General features: G+C 40.4%; 2 protein-coding genes across 2 annotated transcripts; one reads left to right on the plus strand and one right to left on the minus strand.

Moving 5' to 3' along the window:
- Positions 1–1,051: 1,051 nt before the first annotated feature.
- Positions 1,052–12,761, minus strand: bysl (bystin-like). The gene is made up of 7 exons (XM_063473040.1): positions 12,379–12,761; positions 11,152–11,302; positions 9,254–9,392; positions 8,911–9,044; positions 8,657–8,817; positions 1,840–1,942; positions 1,052–1,682 (listed from the first exon to the last, which is right to left on the minus strand). The coding sequence occupies exons 1-7, from the start codon at positions 12,641–12,643 to the stop codon at positions 1,328–1,330; spliced, it is 1,308 nt and encodes a 435-aa protein (XP_063329110.1). The 5' UTR covers positions 12,644–12,761; the 3' UTR covers positions 1,052–1,327.
- Positions 12,762–12,969: 208 nt separating this feature from the next.
- Positions 12,970–15,598, plus strand: med20 (mediator complex subunit 20). Its single transcript, XM_063473041.1, has 4 exons — positions 12,970–13,025; positions 13,236–13,381; positions 14,829–15,082; positions 15,199–15,598. The coding sequence occupies exons 1-4, from the start codon at positions 13,012–13,014 to the stop codon at positions 15,418–15,420; spliced, it is 636 nt and encodes a 211-aa protein (XP_063329111.1). The 5' UTR covers positions 12,970–13,011; the 3' UTR covers positions 15,421–15,598.
- The last annotated feature ends 632 nt before the right edge of the window (positions 15,599–16,230 follow it).

The raw sequence follows: 16,230 nt of genomic DNA on the forward strand, positions 1-16,230 counted from the left end.
GCAAAGTGGAGATGTTTTGGTCATATTGCACAGCACTATGTTTGGCGAAAACCAAGCACGGCGTATCGGTATAAACACAGTGGTGGAGGGCACCTTGCAGTCATTGTGTTCACAATAAACTCTTCTGATTGCTAAAGCTTGACTGAAATTAGTTCTGCAACAGGACAACAAACCCAAGCACAACAGCAAATCTAGACTGCTCAAAAAAGTCAAAGAAGCATTTTTTTTTAGTCAGACTAAAGCATCGAGTCAGGTAAATCTCTGAGATATTGATCTGGTCAGTTAAGTTGCAGAGGGCGTTGTTAATCAGTTTCAGCTGCTTTGCGTTTCAGGGAATTAACAAAGGAAGGCAAAGGTTAAAATATCAATACTACAGTCTAAATATCAGGAGAGCAAATCAATGAGACATCCGGGGTCCTTTTTTGTCTCTTGGAACTTCCTTCCAGGAAACAGGAAGTTATTCTAAGAGATCTTGACAGGGCCGAAGGTGGTCCTTAAACCATCAGCAGAACAGGTATCTGCTCACTGCCATTAGGTGGCAGGATGAAAATCTTGGACCCATTTTGAGATTGCGCCGGTGAACTCAACCCCCTGTAGGTCGATCATTTTCATTTCCATCACATGATGTGACAGCCTTTCATTCCTAACACTTTAGTTAGTTCATATCAGTAAAGAGATCAGCATGATTTTTTCCCCAGTGAGATCTGATGCTTTCAAAGTGTTCCTTTAAAGTTTTGAGCAGTGTATAAAAAGGCCCAGGGAAAACTTTTTTGGCGTGACTATGTTCCATTTGTGGTCAATAAACTGAATTACCTAATGGTTGTTAAACTCCTTCACAAGACGGACACGATTATACACTAGTAATGCAGGACTCATATTAACTTAGTTTGGTGGTATAAATATGTGAAGTTATTTGTAAAAATGTCTAAAACCAGAGGCAGCTCTCTACTTGGTAATCTGACATACTCAACATGTTACAACTCCTACAGAACTCTAACAGGCAAAAGCAATAAATGGACATTGATGGCAAATGTTTAAATATTCAGTTCGTTTTTAATCAATGTTTTGCTTCATAACAACAGAGCTGTTCTTATTTAGATGAACAAAAAAGCCACGTGACCACTCTTCTGCAGCTGTAGAGAAAAAGCTTGAGCGTGACGATATGAAATTACACTAGCAGTATCACTAGTGATGTGCATTTCCAAATGTGCGAACTCCAAGACACTGATCTTTGCAAACTCTTTTATCCCATGACAAGAAGAATATTGAAAATCCAAGATTTTTTTCACGCTGAGGAAACATTACTAAGGAAGAAAACCGAACCAAATCAGTCCATTTCCACTGTAACAGGGAGCCCAATTTCAATGTCTCTCGACTCCGAGTTCTGCAGCTCCCTGCGGATCTCTGCAGAGATCTGTGGGTGTGTTTGTATCTTGAGCAGCTCCAGCAGTGCTTCCTTCTGTTCAGACCCCAGGTCAGCCTTGTAGCGCTGAGCCAAGGTGAGTAAACTCTGATGCCACAGCACAGGAAGCTCGCGTTTTTCACTGCGGAAGGACAGGAAGTGGGCCGCCAAGGCATCCAGAACACGGAAAGGCAGGGCGTACTTCTTGTCGAGCAGGAGGCGCAGGAAAATGCTGTTGGCACCATTATACTCCATCTCTGCCAACTTAAGCATTGCAGCGCTGAAAGACAAGAAAGACTGCTTGTTAGATAACCTTGAACTCGGTGTTAACTTGCCTGCACTGCACGGAATGAGGCCTTCAAGGACAGCTGGTTAACACTTCACATGAGCAAATGCTGACATCTGTCTGCCAGCGTATGTCAGTGAGGAAGCCTCACCTGGAGTGCAGCACGGGAATTGAGCACTTCGTGAGGATACTCCCGATGATGATGGCTTCCCTGAGAGTGCATGTCCCAGATTCACAGAGAGGAATCAGGATACCTGTGTGAAGGTCGAGGAAAGAAATGTTAAATGAGTGTTCCAGAAAAATTATAATAGACAGAAATAAAAAAAAGGTAGAAAAATTAAGGATCAAACTGCAAGGTTTTTTTTTTAACATTTTCAATTAATTATAGTATTATGCCATTATACACTCTAATGGAACACTCAATTCTATGATGTTCCATTCTATACCATGACGTGGTTTTCTTTGATTCTATTCTATGATTACAACGTTCCACTCTATGACACACCATTCTATACTATGGGGTTCTCTTCTATACTATGGCAAGTCATTTGTGACTTAAATAGACTTGCAATAGAAATGCATTTAGGAGCAGTGTATGAACAAAAACTCTGACAACATTAAACACGTGCAGCGCCCAGTTTTAAACAAAAACACTGATAACGGCAACAGTGGCAAAGTGGAGCTGGAGTGTGTTTACACACCGTGAAGAGCAAAGAGGCGGAGCTGTTACTGAGACGGTGTGCTCAGGTTAAGTAAATGAAAACACTTCTCTTACGTCCAAAACAGCAGTGCTGTTCCTGTAATCACCATTAAAACCTTTACTGATAAAACACTGGGGAAAGCCTTCCAAGAACACAGAGTAAAGGTAAATGTTTGATGCCTTAGTTTAGATTGAATATACACCTTATTTTATTTGTCTTTCACTGTACTTGAGTTTATTTATGTGTTTTTGCATTTAAGAAACATTTTCTTTAAAAAATGTTTTAAATATAACATCTTGTTGTATGCAGTTAAACTTTAAAACACTAGAATTTCTAAAATGGAACCCAATGAGCAGTTCATTTTGACCAACTTGTCTCTGATCATTCTTGAATATTTACAGGTCCTTCTCAAAAAATTAGCATATTGTGATAAAGTTCATTATTTCCTGTAATGAACTGATAAACATTAGACTTTCATATATTTTAGATTCATTACACACAACTGAAGTAGTTCAAGCCTTTCATTGTTTTAATATTGATGATTTTGGCATACATAACTCATGAAAACCCAAAATTCCTATCTCAAAAAATTAGCATATCATGAAAAGGTTCTCTAAACGAGCTATTAACCTAACCATCTGAATCAACGAATTAACTCTAAACACCTGCAAAAGATTCCTGAGGCTTTTAAAAACTCCCAGCCTGGTTCATTACTCAAAACCGCAATCATGGGTAAGACTGCCGACCTGACTGCTGTCCAGAAGGCCATCATTGACACCCTCAAGCAAGAGGGTAAGACACAGAAAGAAATTTCTGAACGAATAGGCTGTTCCCAGAATGCTGTATCAAGGCACCTCAGTGGGAAGTCTGTGGGAAGGAAAAAGTGTGGCAGAAAACGCTGCACAACGAGAAGAGGTGACCGGATCCTGAGGAAGATTGAGGAGAAGAACCGATTCCAGACCTTGGGGGACCTGCGGAAGAAGTGGACTGAGTCTGGAGTAGAAACATCCAGAGCCACCGTGTACAGGCGTGTGCAGGAAATGGGCTACAGGTGCCGCATTCCCCAGGTCAAGCCACTTTTGAACCAGAAACAGCGGCAGAAGCGCCTGACCTGGGCTACAGAGAAGCAGCACTGGACTGTTGCTCAGTGGTCCAAAGTACTTTTTTCGGATGAAAGCAACTTTTGCATGTCATTCGGAAATCAAGGTGCCAGAGTCTGGAGGAAGACTGGGGAGAGGGAAATGCCAAAATGCCTGAAGTCCAGTGTCAAGTACCCACAGTCAGTGATGGTCTGGGGTGCCATGTCAGCTGCCGGTGTTGGTCCACTGTGTTTTATCAAGGGCAGGGTCAATGCAGCTAGCTATCAGGAGATTTTGGAGCACTTCATGCTTCCATCTGCTGCAAAGCTTTATGGAGATGAAGATTTCATTTTTCAGCACGACCTGGCACCTGCTCACAGTGCCAAAACCACTGGTAAATGGTTTACTGACCATGGTATTACTGTGCTCAATTTGCCTGCCAACTCTCCTGACCTGAAGCCCATAGAGAATCTGTGGGATATTGTGAAGAGAAAGTTAAGAGACGCAAGACCCAACACTCTGGATGAGCTTAAGGCCGCTATCGAAGCATCCTGGGCCTCCATAACACCTCAGCAGTGCCACAGGCTGATTGCCTCCATGCCACGCCGCATTGAAGCAGTCATTTCTGCAAAAGGATTCCCGACCAAGTATTGAGTGCATAACTGAACATAATTATTTGAAGGTTGACTTTTTATGTATTAAAAACACTTTTCTTTTATTGGTCGGATGAAATATGCTAATTTTTTGAGATAGGAATTTTGGGTTTTCATGAGTTATGTATGCCAAAATCATCAATATTAAAACAATGAAAGGCTTGAACTACTTCAGTTGTGTGTAATGAATCTGAAGTATATGAAAGTCTAATGTTTATCAGTACATTAAAGGAAATAATGAACTTTATCACAATATGCTAATTTTTTGAGAAGGACCTGTATTATTGCTCATTAATAAGATAAAAGTATTTCTTATCCTATTAATCAATAGGATACACATTTTCATTATTTGATTACTAAAGCAATCGATAGCTGCAGGACTAGTCTTTTGTATGATGTTCCATTTTATGACATTCCATTCTATGCCACAACATTCTATTAGAATTAGAATTCTAACATTCTGCGAAATTGCAGTCTATGGCGTTCAATTCTATACTATGGCATTCCGTTTGGTGACACCGTTCTGTACTATGTTACATTCTATACTATGGTGTTCCATTCTATATTATGATGTTCTATTATATAGTGCTCCATTCTACACTATGGCATCCCATTGTATGGTTATAGCATTCCATTCTATAGCTTCCCATGCTATGACACCCCACTGTATAATATGACTTTCCATTCTATACACACCATTCGATGCTATGGTGTACCATTCTACAACACTCCACTGTATAATGTTCCATTCTATACTATGTCGGTCCATTCTATGACATTCCATTCTATACCAAAGCATTCCACTCTATGTCACCCCATCATATACTATATCATTCATTCTATGATGTTCAATATGCCATAGAGATGCTGACGGTCAGTGTCAATGTCTATGCAAAGTTTCACTAAAATTGCTCCACTCGCCTAGGAGTAGACAGGATCCTACAAACATGCATACAGATGCTAGAATCATTATAACATGGTTATTATTATGATTATTATTATTATTACTACTACTGTTATTTTTCTTTGGGCTGCATGTGCTCATGAAATCCAAATTAAGGTGTTTCTACACAAGTTTGCCCGCTGCTTAATTATGTTAAAAATAATATTTGAAGCTTTTTAACACATTATTCTAGCGTCTTCAAATTCTCCACTAAATTCAATATTTAGCATGCTTCTGATCACTTCTCACTCTCTCATGCTCCATGGGTTATAAAATACATCTTTGTAAGCAACACTGCCACACTGTGGTGACATCTCGCATTACCTTTTTGCCAGAATATAGGTCACAGGATGTTTAGGGAAAATAGTCCCACCGAACTGGGACAATTTGTGAACACAAGACTGACAAGATTAAAGAAAAATCATCCTCAACAATCAGTTGTGGATGTATGAAAGACGCTTTGACCCAATTAGATTTGAGTGTGTTAATTACTTTCCTACCAGAACCAATGGTGCTATTTACCCTGTGGACACTGTCTAATCCTCCGTCAGGGTCTTCAGAATAATATTTCTAAATTTAGTGCTGAAATTGGAAATCTGAGATGTCCCAGAAAGCTTGTTTTCTGCAATGCAACAAGCTGCCAAATCCTCTCAGTCATTTAATGTACCCACTTCTTTTCCAAGGGTTACATGCAACTGGATCTAAGCCCACCGTTCGATGAAGATTTAATCAAACAATAACAAAAGTTACTGTTTACAGGCCTGAGAGACACACAGCTGTAGCCTGTAGTGGTTCTTGGAGTAGTTCATGGTGGATTTCAAAGTCTATGTTGGATCACTGTCCAGTTGTATACCCCAATCTCATTTCAGTTTCCCTGTCGTGACTGAATGCATCATTTTCGCATGCAAAATTTGCCAAAAGTTAGTGAAATCTATTCCTCCCAGCTTACAAAGATGCTGCCAATGACAAGAACTCTTCTGTGCATCAACACAGCAAAACAGTACAACCACACCAATCAGTTAAAGCTTCAAGCAGCTGCTCTGGTCATGTGGGTATTTTGCTTTCTGCTCAGCATATGTGCAAATTTATGGAGATCTTCTTTTCCAGAACTTGTCCTGACTTCACAGATGCCCTTTACTTTGAATTCTTAAAGATATTTCAGAAAGTGGAAACTGTTCTTTGACATTTTACATATTCTTCAATGTGCACAACAGTTGTCATTCCTACACAGTTAATGCAACACTTTTGTTAAAATGCTCAGCAAGCCGAGTAAGAAAATCCTAGAAAGCTGACTGGGAAAAACATTTCATGACTCATCCAAGTGACTTAGTCAGTCTCAGCCGACTGTAGGCATCTCCAGCACCACTGCATAACAATGAGCCACAATATCAGTTTCATTATAACTGATGTGCAGATTGTCATCACCATTAATTAAAGGCCATGGGTCCTATTCACAGGGAATTGAGGAATGGCTGCAATCACAGCACTGTAACACAAGGAAAGATGTACTTTTATGGTCTCTCCTTCTCTTTTCATATGAATACTCTTTATGAACATATGTGTGTCATATGAACACACAGCATTTTGAAAATATGCATTTCAGTGTTTCAGCTGAGACACATGTGGCTCTTCCCTTAGACAAAACCTACTGGTTAAACCCCTTGAATTAAAGGTGAAAGTCTCCAGTGTTTGATTTAGGATCTCACTGTAGTGATGCAAGTGTCCAAATACTTATAGAGATTGACAGACCACGTGACTTTCGCGCGTTGCATGCCGGGAACCCGTGGCAAAACAATCCAAGTACCGCATCAAACGCAAGCATTTGCAGCACCGCAAAACGTTCATTCTCCCGTTCCAATACCTTCTTGGTTTTTCTTTGCCCCCCAAAAAAGGACAGTACAAAACGAAGGAGAACAATGCCGAAGACAGACTCGACGAAAAGGCAAAAGATACGAGGAAAAAATCAAAGGAGTGAAAGGGTTAGACCCTTACGAGCACACAGAGTGGACAAAAGACGTTAGCGTGCTGCCCAACTTTCACCACGCTCATATTTATAATTATACGGTTCTTGGAGTGAGTACATACACATACACAAGCCCGGGTACAGTTTACCGACGGATGGGTACAGGACCTTGAAATGCACCGTGTAGAACGAAAGACCATCGTACGAACAAAGGTAAGTTTACCTCACAAATCGTCTTCATAAATACACATTCGTTAACCGTTTATTAATAGGACCTTTGAGCTCAACGGTAATTAATTAGTAGTGGAAATAATTTCTGGTATGCATTACAGAAATGTAGCAGTGACAATAATATTGTATGCTGTAATCGTACTGGGCAATTAGTGATACAAAAAAAACTGTTTTATCCTGTGAATAAAAGTATATGTTTTTGTCAATGTACCGTGGTAATAACAGAAGCGAAACTCAATATTCTGTCAGGACAATTCACTATTTATGCACAATAAATAAAGGAGCATAGCGCGACAATTTCTGTTCAGCGCCAGACTTGCTTGTAACCTATATCACCAATTATGTTAAGGAAAAATGACGTATTAACTCCTACAAAACACTGACCTTTGTGGGAATGCTTGGAGCAGACTAACATGTGAGCTGGAGTGTTCTGGGACGTTATATTTGGTCTTTGAATGGCTGCAATCCAGGCCATCCGTCGGCTCTTTGTTACTTCGGAAACATGGCTCGAACAATTTCTCTTCAACGATGTAATCCGATAACAACCGATCTCTTTACCCGTCGGCTTCCTGTGGCTGTCATGCGACCGGCTATTGCAGTTAATAATACAACAGCTTCTTGCCATTTTTTGTGTTTCTTTTTATCGCTGTGTAACTGATTTCAATTGAAAGCCTGGGTGCGCTAGTACCTCTTGCCACGGGTTCCCAGAATCCTTTGCGGTTTTACCCCTGAATGACGTCACATTTTCAATCTCTATACTAACTGTGCAGGCTGACAATACTGTGTATGATGCTGGCCATTGCAAAGCTACAGTCTGCTTCTAAGTGCATACTGTTCATTAGATCACCTAAGAGTATGCAGTTAACACTCCATACTCAAATCATTCCTGCACATGAAACTGAAATTGCTGTTAGAAACACTTTTGCTTTGACACTATACTCACATTTAAGAACCATGAGGAACGCCTCAAAGGAAATCTGAAGGTAAAACTTGGGATTTTTGTATGGAGAAAAATCACATCTCTTTTCTGCTAGTCGTAGGATCTTTGAACAATCTAAGATTTAGTGTTATATGCATGATTCCCCCTTTACCTTGAAGCCTCTTTTTTTCCTGCCCATCACAGTTCTTTTTGCTCAAAATATGATCTTGTATGAAAGGTTGGGATGGTCCACTTTATTTATAAGACATCAGAAATAGTCCAATTAGTTCTGCTTGTTTGTTACATTTAAATATAACACCTAGAATATGCAGTAACATTACATTTATTTAAATCCTTTAGTTTGAAAAGACATGACTCTATATTACTATGTTTCTGTAATCACTTCCACACACACTTCTACTCAGTTCTGTCACAGTCTGTTCTCAATCTTAAGTATTTATTAGAATCCTCAGTCTCACCTTTAAACCATGCTCCCGGTTTGAACAGGGCCTTCTTCAGGGCGCTGTAAAGGTGAAAGTTCAGTCGCTTGTATTCTGCGATATCATCCCGTACTCGAGGCAGCAGCACTAAGTTGTAAAACCTCTGGGCCATTCGCTCTTTCAGATTGGACGAGAATATCCTTTAAAAAGAACAAGGAAAAATACTTCATTATATCACTAAAGAGAACTTGCGGAAAATTGATCATCACAAAGCGCATCAGCTCAAAGTTTACCTCGTCGCCTGGTACATAGCAGCTGCGGACCAGGAGTCGGGGTCAGTCAAATACAAAACCTGCTCCCAGTTTGAAAGCGCCGGTATTATTTTAAAGGCCTTTGGCAGTTTGCCGCTGCGGTATTTTGACAGAACCTGAAGCACAAGAAGAGAAAGGACAACTTTAAACATGTCTCCATTAACAAAAACACACCTGCTATACAAGCGGTGTCTACAAACTCCCCCTTTGCTCGATATGATATGCATGACTAACCGGGCCAGTGGGCTTCTCCACTTACTGTGTCTATTTTCCTTTAGTTTGTCTCCCAGTTAGTTGACGTGTGGTGGGCTTGAAGTAAACTTACCTTACCGACACCTCTGTACACTTCTGTTACTCTTGGGTCCAGCTGTGGCATCGGACACCCAGAAACCTCTGACATCACCGTGCCCACCTCTGTCTGCTTCTCTGTGATCTTCTCCATAATGATGTCGGCTAACGTCCGTCTGCAAGAGCCACAAAGAAAGGAGTTAGTGGTTTGCCGACCAATCCAAATATCGATACCAGTGCTGGTATTGGTATCGGATCAATACCAGCACAATATGATCGATAATTTGTTTCTATCCTCCATGTTCATTATGTAGCTGACTGAATTTAGTTGGATAAGTTATGTTTTGGAAATGAAAAACTACGCTTCAAACATGCACCATGAACCTTGTTGTGTTGATCGCAACAAGAGAACCGGATCCCAAAACCCACATTAACATTACAGCTCTAAAAAACAAAAAAATAATAAACAAGTTTCAAATTAAATGAAAAGTTAAAAAGATGTGCTTTGGTGTTTTAACTAATTATTGTGGAAAGCAAAAACCAGTGATTTAGCTGTCATTAAAATATATTTAGAATTTGCAAATTGAAGGCGACTCCTTTACAGGTTAAAAGTGCTGGTATTGGCTCATACTAGGGCTGTGCGATATGGCCTAAAATCCATATCGCGGTATACTTTGAAGCATTTGCGGTAACGATATATATCGCGATATATTCTTTTCTTCTGTATTTTCACACTATAAAGATGCACTTAAAATCCTTTAATTTTCTCAAAAATTGACGGTGTGCCTTATGTATGAATTCTGGTTGTGCTTACTGACCTCGAACCGATTTTATGTGGTACGTGATGCTCAAAAATCTGTGAAAAAAAGTTTTAGTACGACTCTGGTAAACTACGAAGCCGCACCGCTTGATGGATTGTTGCATGGATTGGATGCATTACAGCTACCGTAGTCAGGAGCCTTACAGAGTAATCTGGGTCCAAAACTCCGTCCGCTTCAGGTCCCGAAGTCAAACAAACACTGCGGCATCACTGAGCGTTAAACACTGTCTCAATTCTTTCATCTTTAATAAAATGGTCAGCGTCGCTGCTTTACCAGGTGTAACAATTAAGTTTAACATCCATGAAAACCGAGCAGAGTTAGAAGTTAGCAGGAAGTTAGCTCGCTAGTTTCCACCTAAACATGATATAGCATGTTCTGACAGAGAGGTTTCTGGGAAAAAAATAAAACATACAGCTCTGCTATCACTTCCAACATAAACGAAGACAGAAAACTAAACAGCAGTGACTTTTGTAGGGTTACTGAAGATGGATTAGCTGGTATATAATGATGTGCTTTCGTGATCACTAGCGACACAGCTATGTTAGCATAACAAACACACTCGATAAAAGTTAACGTGAGGGTCTGATGGCTAGGGACAAATGCAATCGCATGGCAGGATGCTATAAACGGACCAAACTTCAGTCAGGAGAACAACTGAGATAATCCACAATACAAGGTTAGTCATTAGTATACTGCAACAACATGGTAACAGAGCAGCTGCGAGAGAATTCAACATTAATGAATCAAAGTGCGGAATATACGGAAGTGGAGGAAGCGCGAGGAAGTTTTTGGCTTTCCTCATATTCTAAAACGTGCTTTGTCTCTTCACTATTACTGCCGCCCAATTTGCAGATGACATTGTTTGCAGCCGCTGCAATGCTTTCGACCAAAACAGGCGCAGCTTGATAACCATCAACATGCGCTATCGCGGCAGAGCGGTATAGTCAAAATCTCTACTGTTGGCTAAATTCATATCGTTTCTACCATATACCATTTATACCGCCCACCCTAGTCCATACCAGACTTTCCACTATTGCACAGCATTAATACAAACACAAAGCTAGGGATTTGCTGAGCTCGCAGCGCCTCAAGTTAAAGCGACGGTGTAGCTCACCTCACTGGAGGGTTTTTGTTCATGAACATCTCGATGGCCTTCTCATCTTCAGCGTCAACGACGATTTCTTCGTCGTATTCAACATCTGCAGGACCTGCTGCTCCCAGCGCCGGCCATTCTTCATCCGAGTCTGCATCCTGAGAGTCAGGCCCTAAAATAAGATTACAAGACTCATTAGAAGATCACACTGAACTGTTTTGGGTGTAAATATTTTAGTTAAGTAATGTCTCTTGATAAAGACAATCACAAGGAAAGATTTTACACTGTAACATGGATTCAACATGTGCTGCACTTCTATGTATTTGTGTGGAAAACTCCTAGGTCATTTAGCAATAGGAGGATAATTCAGGCTTTAAAAATGTCTTATTATTTTATAATTTTCTGGTATGTATTTAAGAAAAAACTAAATATTAAATATGTCCAGATCAGGCATTAAAGATAAACTTTTTATGATATTTTGTTTCTATGCGCATCTCTGCAGCCAATACTTCAGAACCCAAAAAAGTAGATTAAAAAATATTGTTTAATAAATTCTTGAGCATCTTTCACACTTGATAACAGATAACACTCAATTTTTATTCATTTAAGCAACTTTCAAAACCTACCAAATTTTCGATATTACTCTTTTTTGTAAAAGCAGTTACAAAGGCAGCAGATTAACAGATCAATCCCTTGAGCTAATAAAACATTTATGACAATTTTATTAAAAATGATATGATCCAGTGGTAAAAAAAAAAAAATAGTAGTGTAACGGGGTTGCATATGATATAAAGGTTGAATGGATATATTACTTTTATTTATAGATTATGACATACCTGCTACAAATAAATATCCAGGACCAGAGAAATGCTATTTAATGATATTTTATGTTTTAAAATGTGCTTGTGAGAGTGTATTTTATATGTATAGTAACAGGACTACAAACCAGAGCTAGCATTGGTTTTTTCTCATGAAAAGATGTGCGCTGTGGAATGTTGTGGATTATGAAAGTTAAAGGACAAATGTAGGTATATAAACAAAAGAAAAAAACGTTTTACGAAAGCCTAAGTAGAAAACATCAAACTAGGTTGATTACAGCTACCTAATCTAGTCAGAAAACACTGAACAAATGCGATGTGTTTCAAAGACAACTGACTTGATCTGCCCATAGTGTTAGCGCTTGACTCACCAAACTCTATTCAAATATCTGCCAATTTAAGGATAACTACGACACCGATCCAACATTACCGAGAACAGTGACTGGTGCTTTCTTCTTTTCTGGTGCCAGCCCATATTCGGTCTGAAGTTCCTCTTGTTGAATGCGGGCTTGTTGTAAGATTTTCCGTGACAACCGCTCGTCCACGTACTTGTCGTCGCTTTCTTCCCGGGTGTCTCTGATCTTGACCCGGCCTTTGGCTCGGACAATGTCCGCCTGCAGGATCTGGTCGGCCAGCGCCACTAGCGCGGCTCCGCTCTTCTCTCCTCCACCTTTGGACCGTTTGACTTTTGGCATCGCTGCGGTTTTACTTCAGCTGTGACCACAGTGTGGATGTTTCCGTGGACATGTGCGAGCTACGGGACAGACTTCACCAAACACTGTAAACACTCACTGCTTCAACACGTGCGTAGGTCCGGCAAGAAGGAAGTGACGCAACGCACTCACGTAACATCCGGCTTTCGGCGACCACTTCAGAAAAGTACAACAACGTCAACTGACTGTTTCATTGTGAAACGGTGTTAATATTCACCATTCTTTATTATCAATAATATTTTATTTTTTATTTATTTTTTTCTGTTGTTTCCTTTGACTTTACCGGAAGGCGTTTTGTTTAACCCGGAAGTGCTCAAACCGTACTACAAGTGAAGAGAGGCAAAACATCAATGGGTGTTACTTGGTAAGGTGGTTTTTAAACCTACGTTTGATTTTAAACGTGTTTTAACCCCTAAATATTCAAACAGTTTTAGCCCAGCCTCAACCATCCTGCGTGTTTTTTTTCTCATTGATCCGCGGAGCGTGGCTCTGTCTCATTCAACAATGCTGGTAACGTGACACAGAACAAAGTGTATGCTGATCCATCAAGTGCTCTGCTTGCTGTGCCCCGCAGTGTGTGCCAGGTGCCCGTGGCGGAGGGGAAGAGCGTGCAGCAGACTGTGGACATGCTGCACAAAAAGCTGGAGCAGCTGGGCGCCGTGAAGCAAGGCAGCTTCTGCGTGGACTGCGAGACTTACCATGCCACGGGAAATTCCAGCAGTAATATTTTTTTTGTCTGTTTGTTTCTGAGCTTTAGAATTCAGATTTATAGATCACATTAATGCAGACGTATTGCACTCACCCATGAGTTTGACCTGATGTCCCTGTCTAGGTGGGGCTGCAGAGTATTTTATCCCCTTTTCGTGTGATTGTTTGCAAAGAAAAAAAGATTGCCGGTATTTGAACTGTTGTAAATGACTTATTGGCCTATAATCTGTCAAACAGATCTCTCATGAACGATTCTGAGTCATTTTGAGTCAGAAAGAACATTTCTATCACAAAGCAGAACTTGTTTTTTGGCAAAGTGATTTTTATATCTCCCTTATTTATGCAACTAAGTGTCACTGACATAAAAAAAATTCTAGAGCGATCTGGCAAAGAGGGCAAGAGAAATTGTGACAAATATAACATCACAGTTCTATAAAGGATATGTAAGGACTAGATTGGCTTTAATATAGGTACAATAAAGGCAGTATCATATAGATACTTGTAAAACCAGTATGTATCCACTTCACAAAATCTGTTGAGTGCAGTCTATTTAGCAATATTAGCAAACATAACATGTATATATAAAAAAAAAAAAAAAAAAAAAAAACGTCAAAATTCACTTTTTTGTCACACGAGCTGTGGCTCAGCTGGTAGAGCGTTATAGATCCCCATCTCCTCCAGTCTGCATCCTGAAGTATCCATGGGCAAGATGCCGAACCCTAAGTTGCCCCTGATGCATCCATCTGTGGGTGTGTGGGTGTGTGTTAGAAAACACTTAGGCATAGACAAAAGCACTGTATGAATGTGAGTGTGAGACTTGTAGTAGGAAGTGCATTGAGTACTACATTAAAACGAGCTACATAAGTACTGGTGTACTGGTTCATTTACCAGTTTGATTGACTGTCAACACAGTAAGGCGGTCACTTTTATTGGGGATTTATGCTTCAGCAGCCTGATGTGCACCTCCTTAGAAATGTTACTACAAGTTCCATCGACATACTGTTACTGTCCTCTTCAGTACCGCTGATTCCTCCTGTGCATCTTTGGCTACTTTTTCGCCACAGTTTTTGAATGTATCTGTGGGAGAATAACAATCATCATCAGTATAAGTAATAGTTGTATATCTATATGGCCAGAAGTCTTTTTCCTTCCTCTTTTAGCTGTTTCCTTTAGATGTCACCACAGATCATCTGCCTCCTTGCAGCTTCTTCTGTCACACCAAGCATCTACATGTCCTCCATCACTACATGCATAAATCTCCTCTGAGGTCTTCCGCTTTTCCTCCTGCCTGGCAGCTCCTCCATCTTTAACATCCTTTGCCCAATATATATGTACTGTCCCTCACTGTACACGTCCAAACCTCAGCTGCAAATCTCAGCTTTGCCTCTCTAACTTTGTGGAACTTTCATTTCCTTCCTCATCTCACCTGACAGTTTTAAGTGTTGTCTGTCCGTTGTAGGTCAGCCCTCCAAGCTCCTGTATGTGATGCACAACTCCGAAACCCCCCTGAGCTGCTTGGCTCTGTTTGAAGGTGGACCCTGCCTAATAGCGGATGCAAATTTTGATGTCCTCATGGTGAAGCTGAAAAGTCACTTTCAGAATGCCAAGGGACACAAGGTGGAGTCTCGTGGTTCGAGATATCGCTACTGCGACTTCTTGATAAAAGTTGGTACCGTGACAATGAGCTCCAGTGCCAGAGGGATATCAGTAGAGGTGGGTGTATGTATGTGTGTGTATATATATATATATATATATGCGCTGTGATAAAGACGAGTCACGTCCTTCTGCTTTCTCTCCTTGAGGCGTTAACTCCTGGCTTGCTTCCTCAGGTGGAGTACTGCCCTTGTGTCGTTCCTGGGGACTGCTGGAACCTCATGAAGGAGTTTATGCAGTCCTTTCTCGGCCCCAGCGTCCCTGAACTGCCATCTGTGTTTGCTGCCAAGCCCGAGGGACTCTTTGCACCAACAGACTGTGTTGACACCATGACTCAGTACCTGGAGTTATTCAACAAACTGCGCAAGCTGCAAATCCCTGGAAGCAATGTGCGCTGAGTCTGCAACAAAGATATCTGTTTTTTTTCTCTCCATGTTTGTACAGATGTTGGTATATTTCTGGTCCTATGGATCAGCGTTGGTACCCAGGCATTTTTTGATTTTTTTGAACGTCTGGGGTTTTATTATCACTGCAGAACTTCACATTAGTGTTGGATGAAAGCATTTGCAATAAAGAGACACAGTGAAAACAAGTAGTCAGAGTCTCTGAGCGTTCATACTGCGATGCCCTTTTGATGGTGCACTTTTATCTGAGAGTAGAGACACAAAGTATTCATTGATTTCTTGCTAGTTTACACAGGGATGAACCAATTTATCAGCTGAACACTGGCCCTGTTGACTGTCAACTGATCTGATGACGTTTATCAGTGAGAGAGGTCGATTTTTATCTGTTGCATCATCCAAGTTTTTGGCTGAACATTTAAAGATGATGTCACAAGGAGGTGAGAGATTTTCCTTTTTAAACAATCAGATTTCTTTGTTTTTCTCTGTCAGAAAGACAGGAATGAATGAACTAAACGTTGACTACAGGCCCAGGAATTTCATAGTCAGTCCAATCCCTAGGTTTATGCAGTTGGATTAGTGTTCCAGTATTAGGTGGAGACTAACAAGCGAGGCTTGTGCTTACACATGTAATGAGTTTACAGCGGAAGTGCTTTATTAAATTACAAAGAAGTATCTGTGCAGATATCTTAGGGTGACAGTAAGTTAGATTGTTTATACTGGATTGTTAAAATGTCCAAAAGACTGGATCTATCTTCTAAACCCTGAGAATAGACACTTTAATCTACAATAATCTGAAGATCTCAC

This window comes from Pelmatolapia mariae, linkage group LG5 (assembly GCF_036321145.2).
Source record: "Pelmatolapia mariae isolate MD_Pm_ZW linkage group LG5, Pm_UMD_F_2, whole genome shotgun sequence".
In the NCBI taxonomy this organism is placed as follows: Eukaryota; Metazoa; Chordata; class Actinopteri; order Cichliformes; family Cichlidae; genus Pelmatolapia; species Pelmatolapia mariae.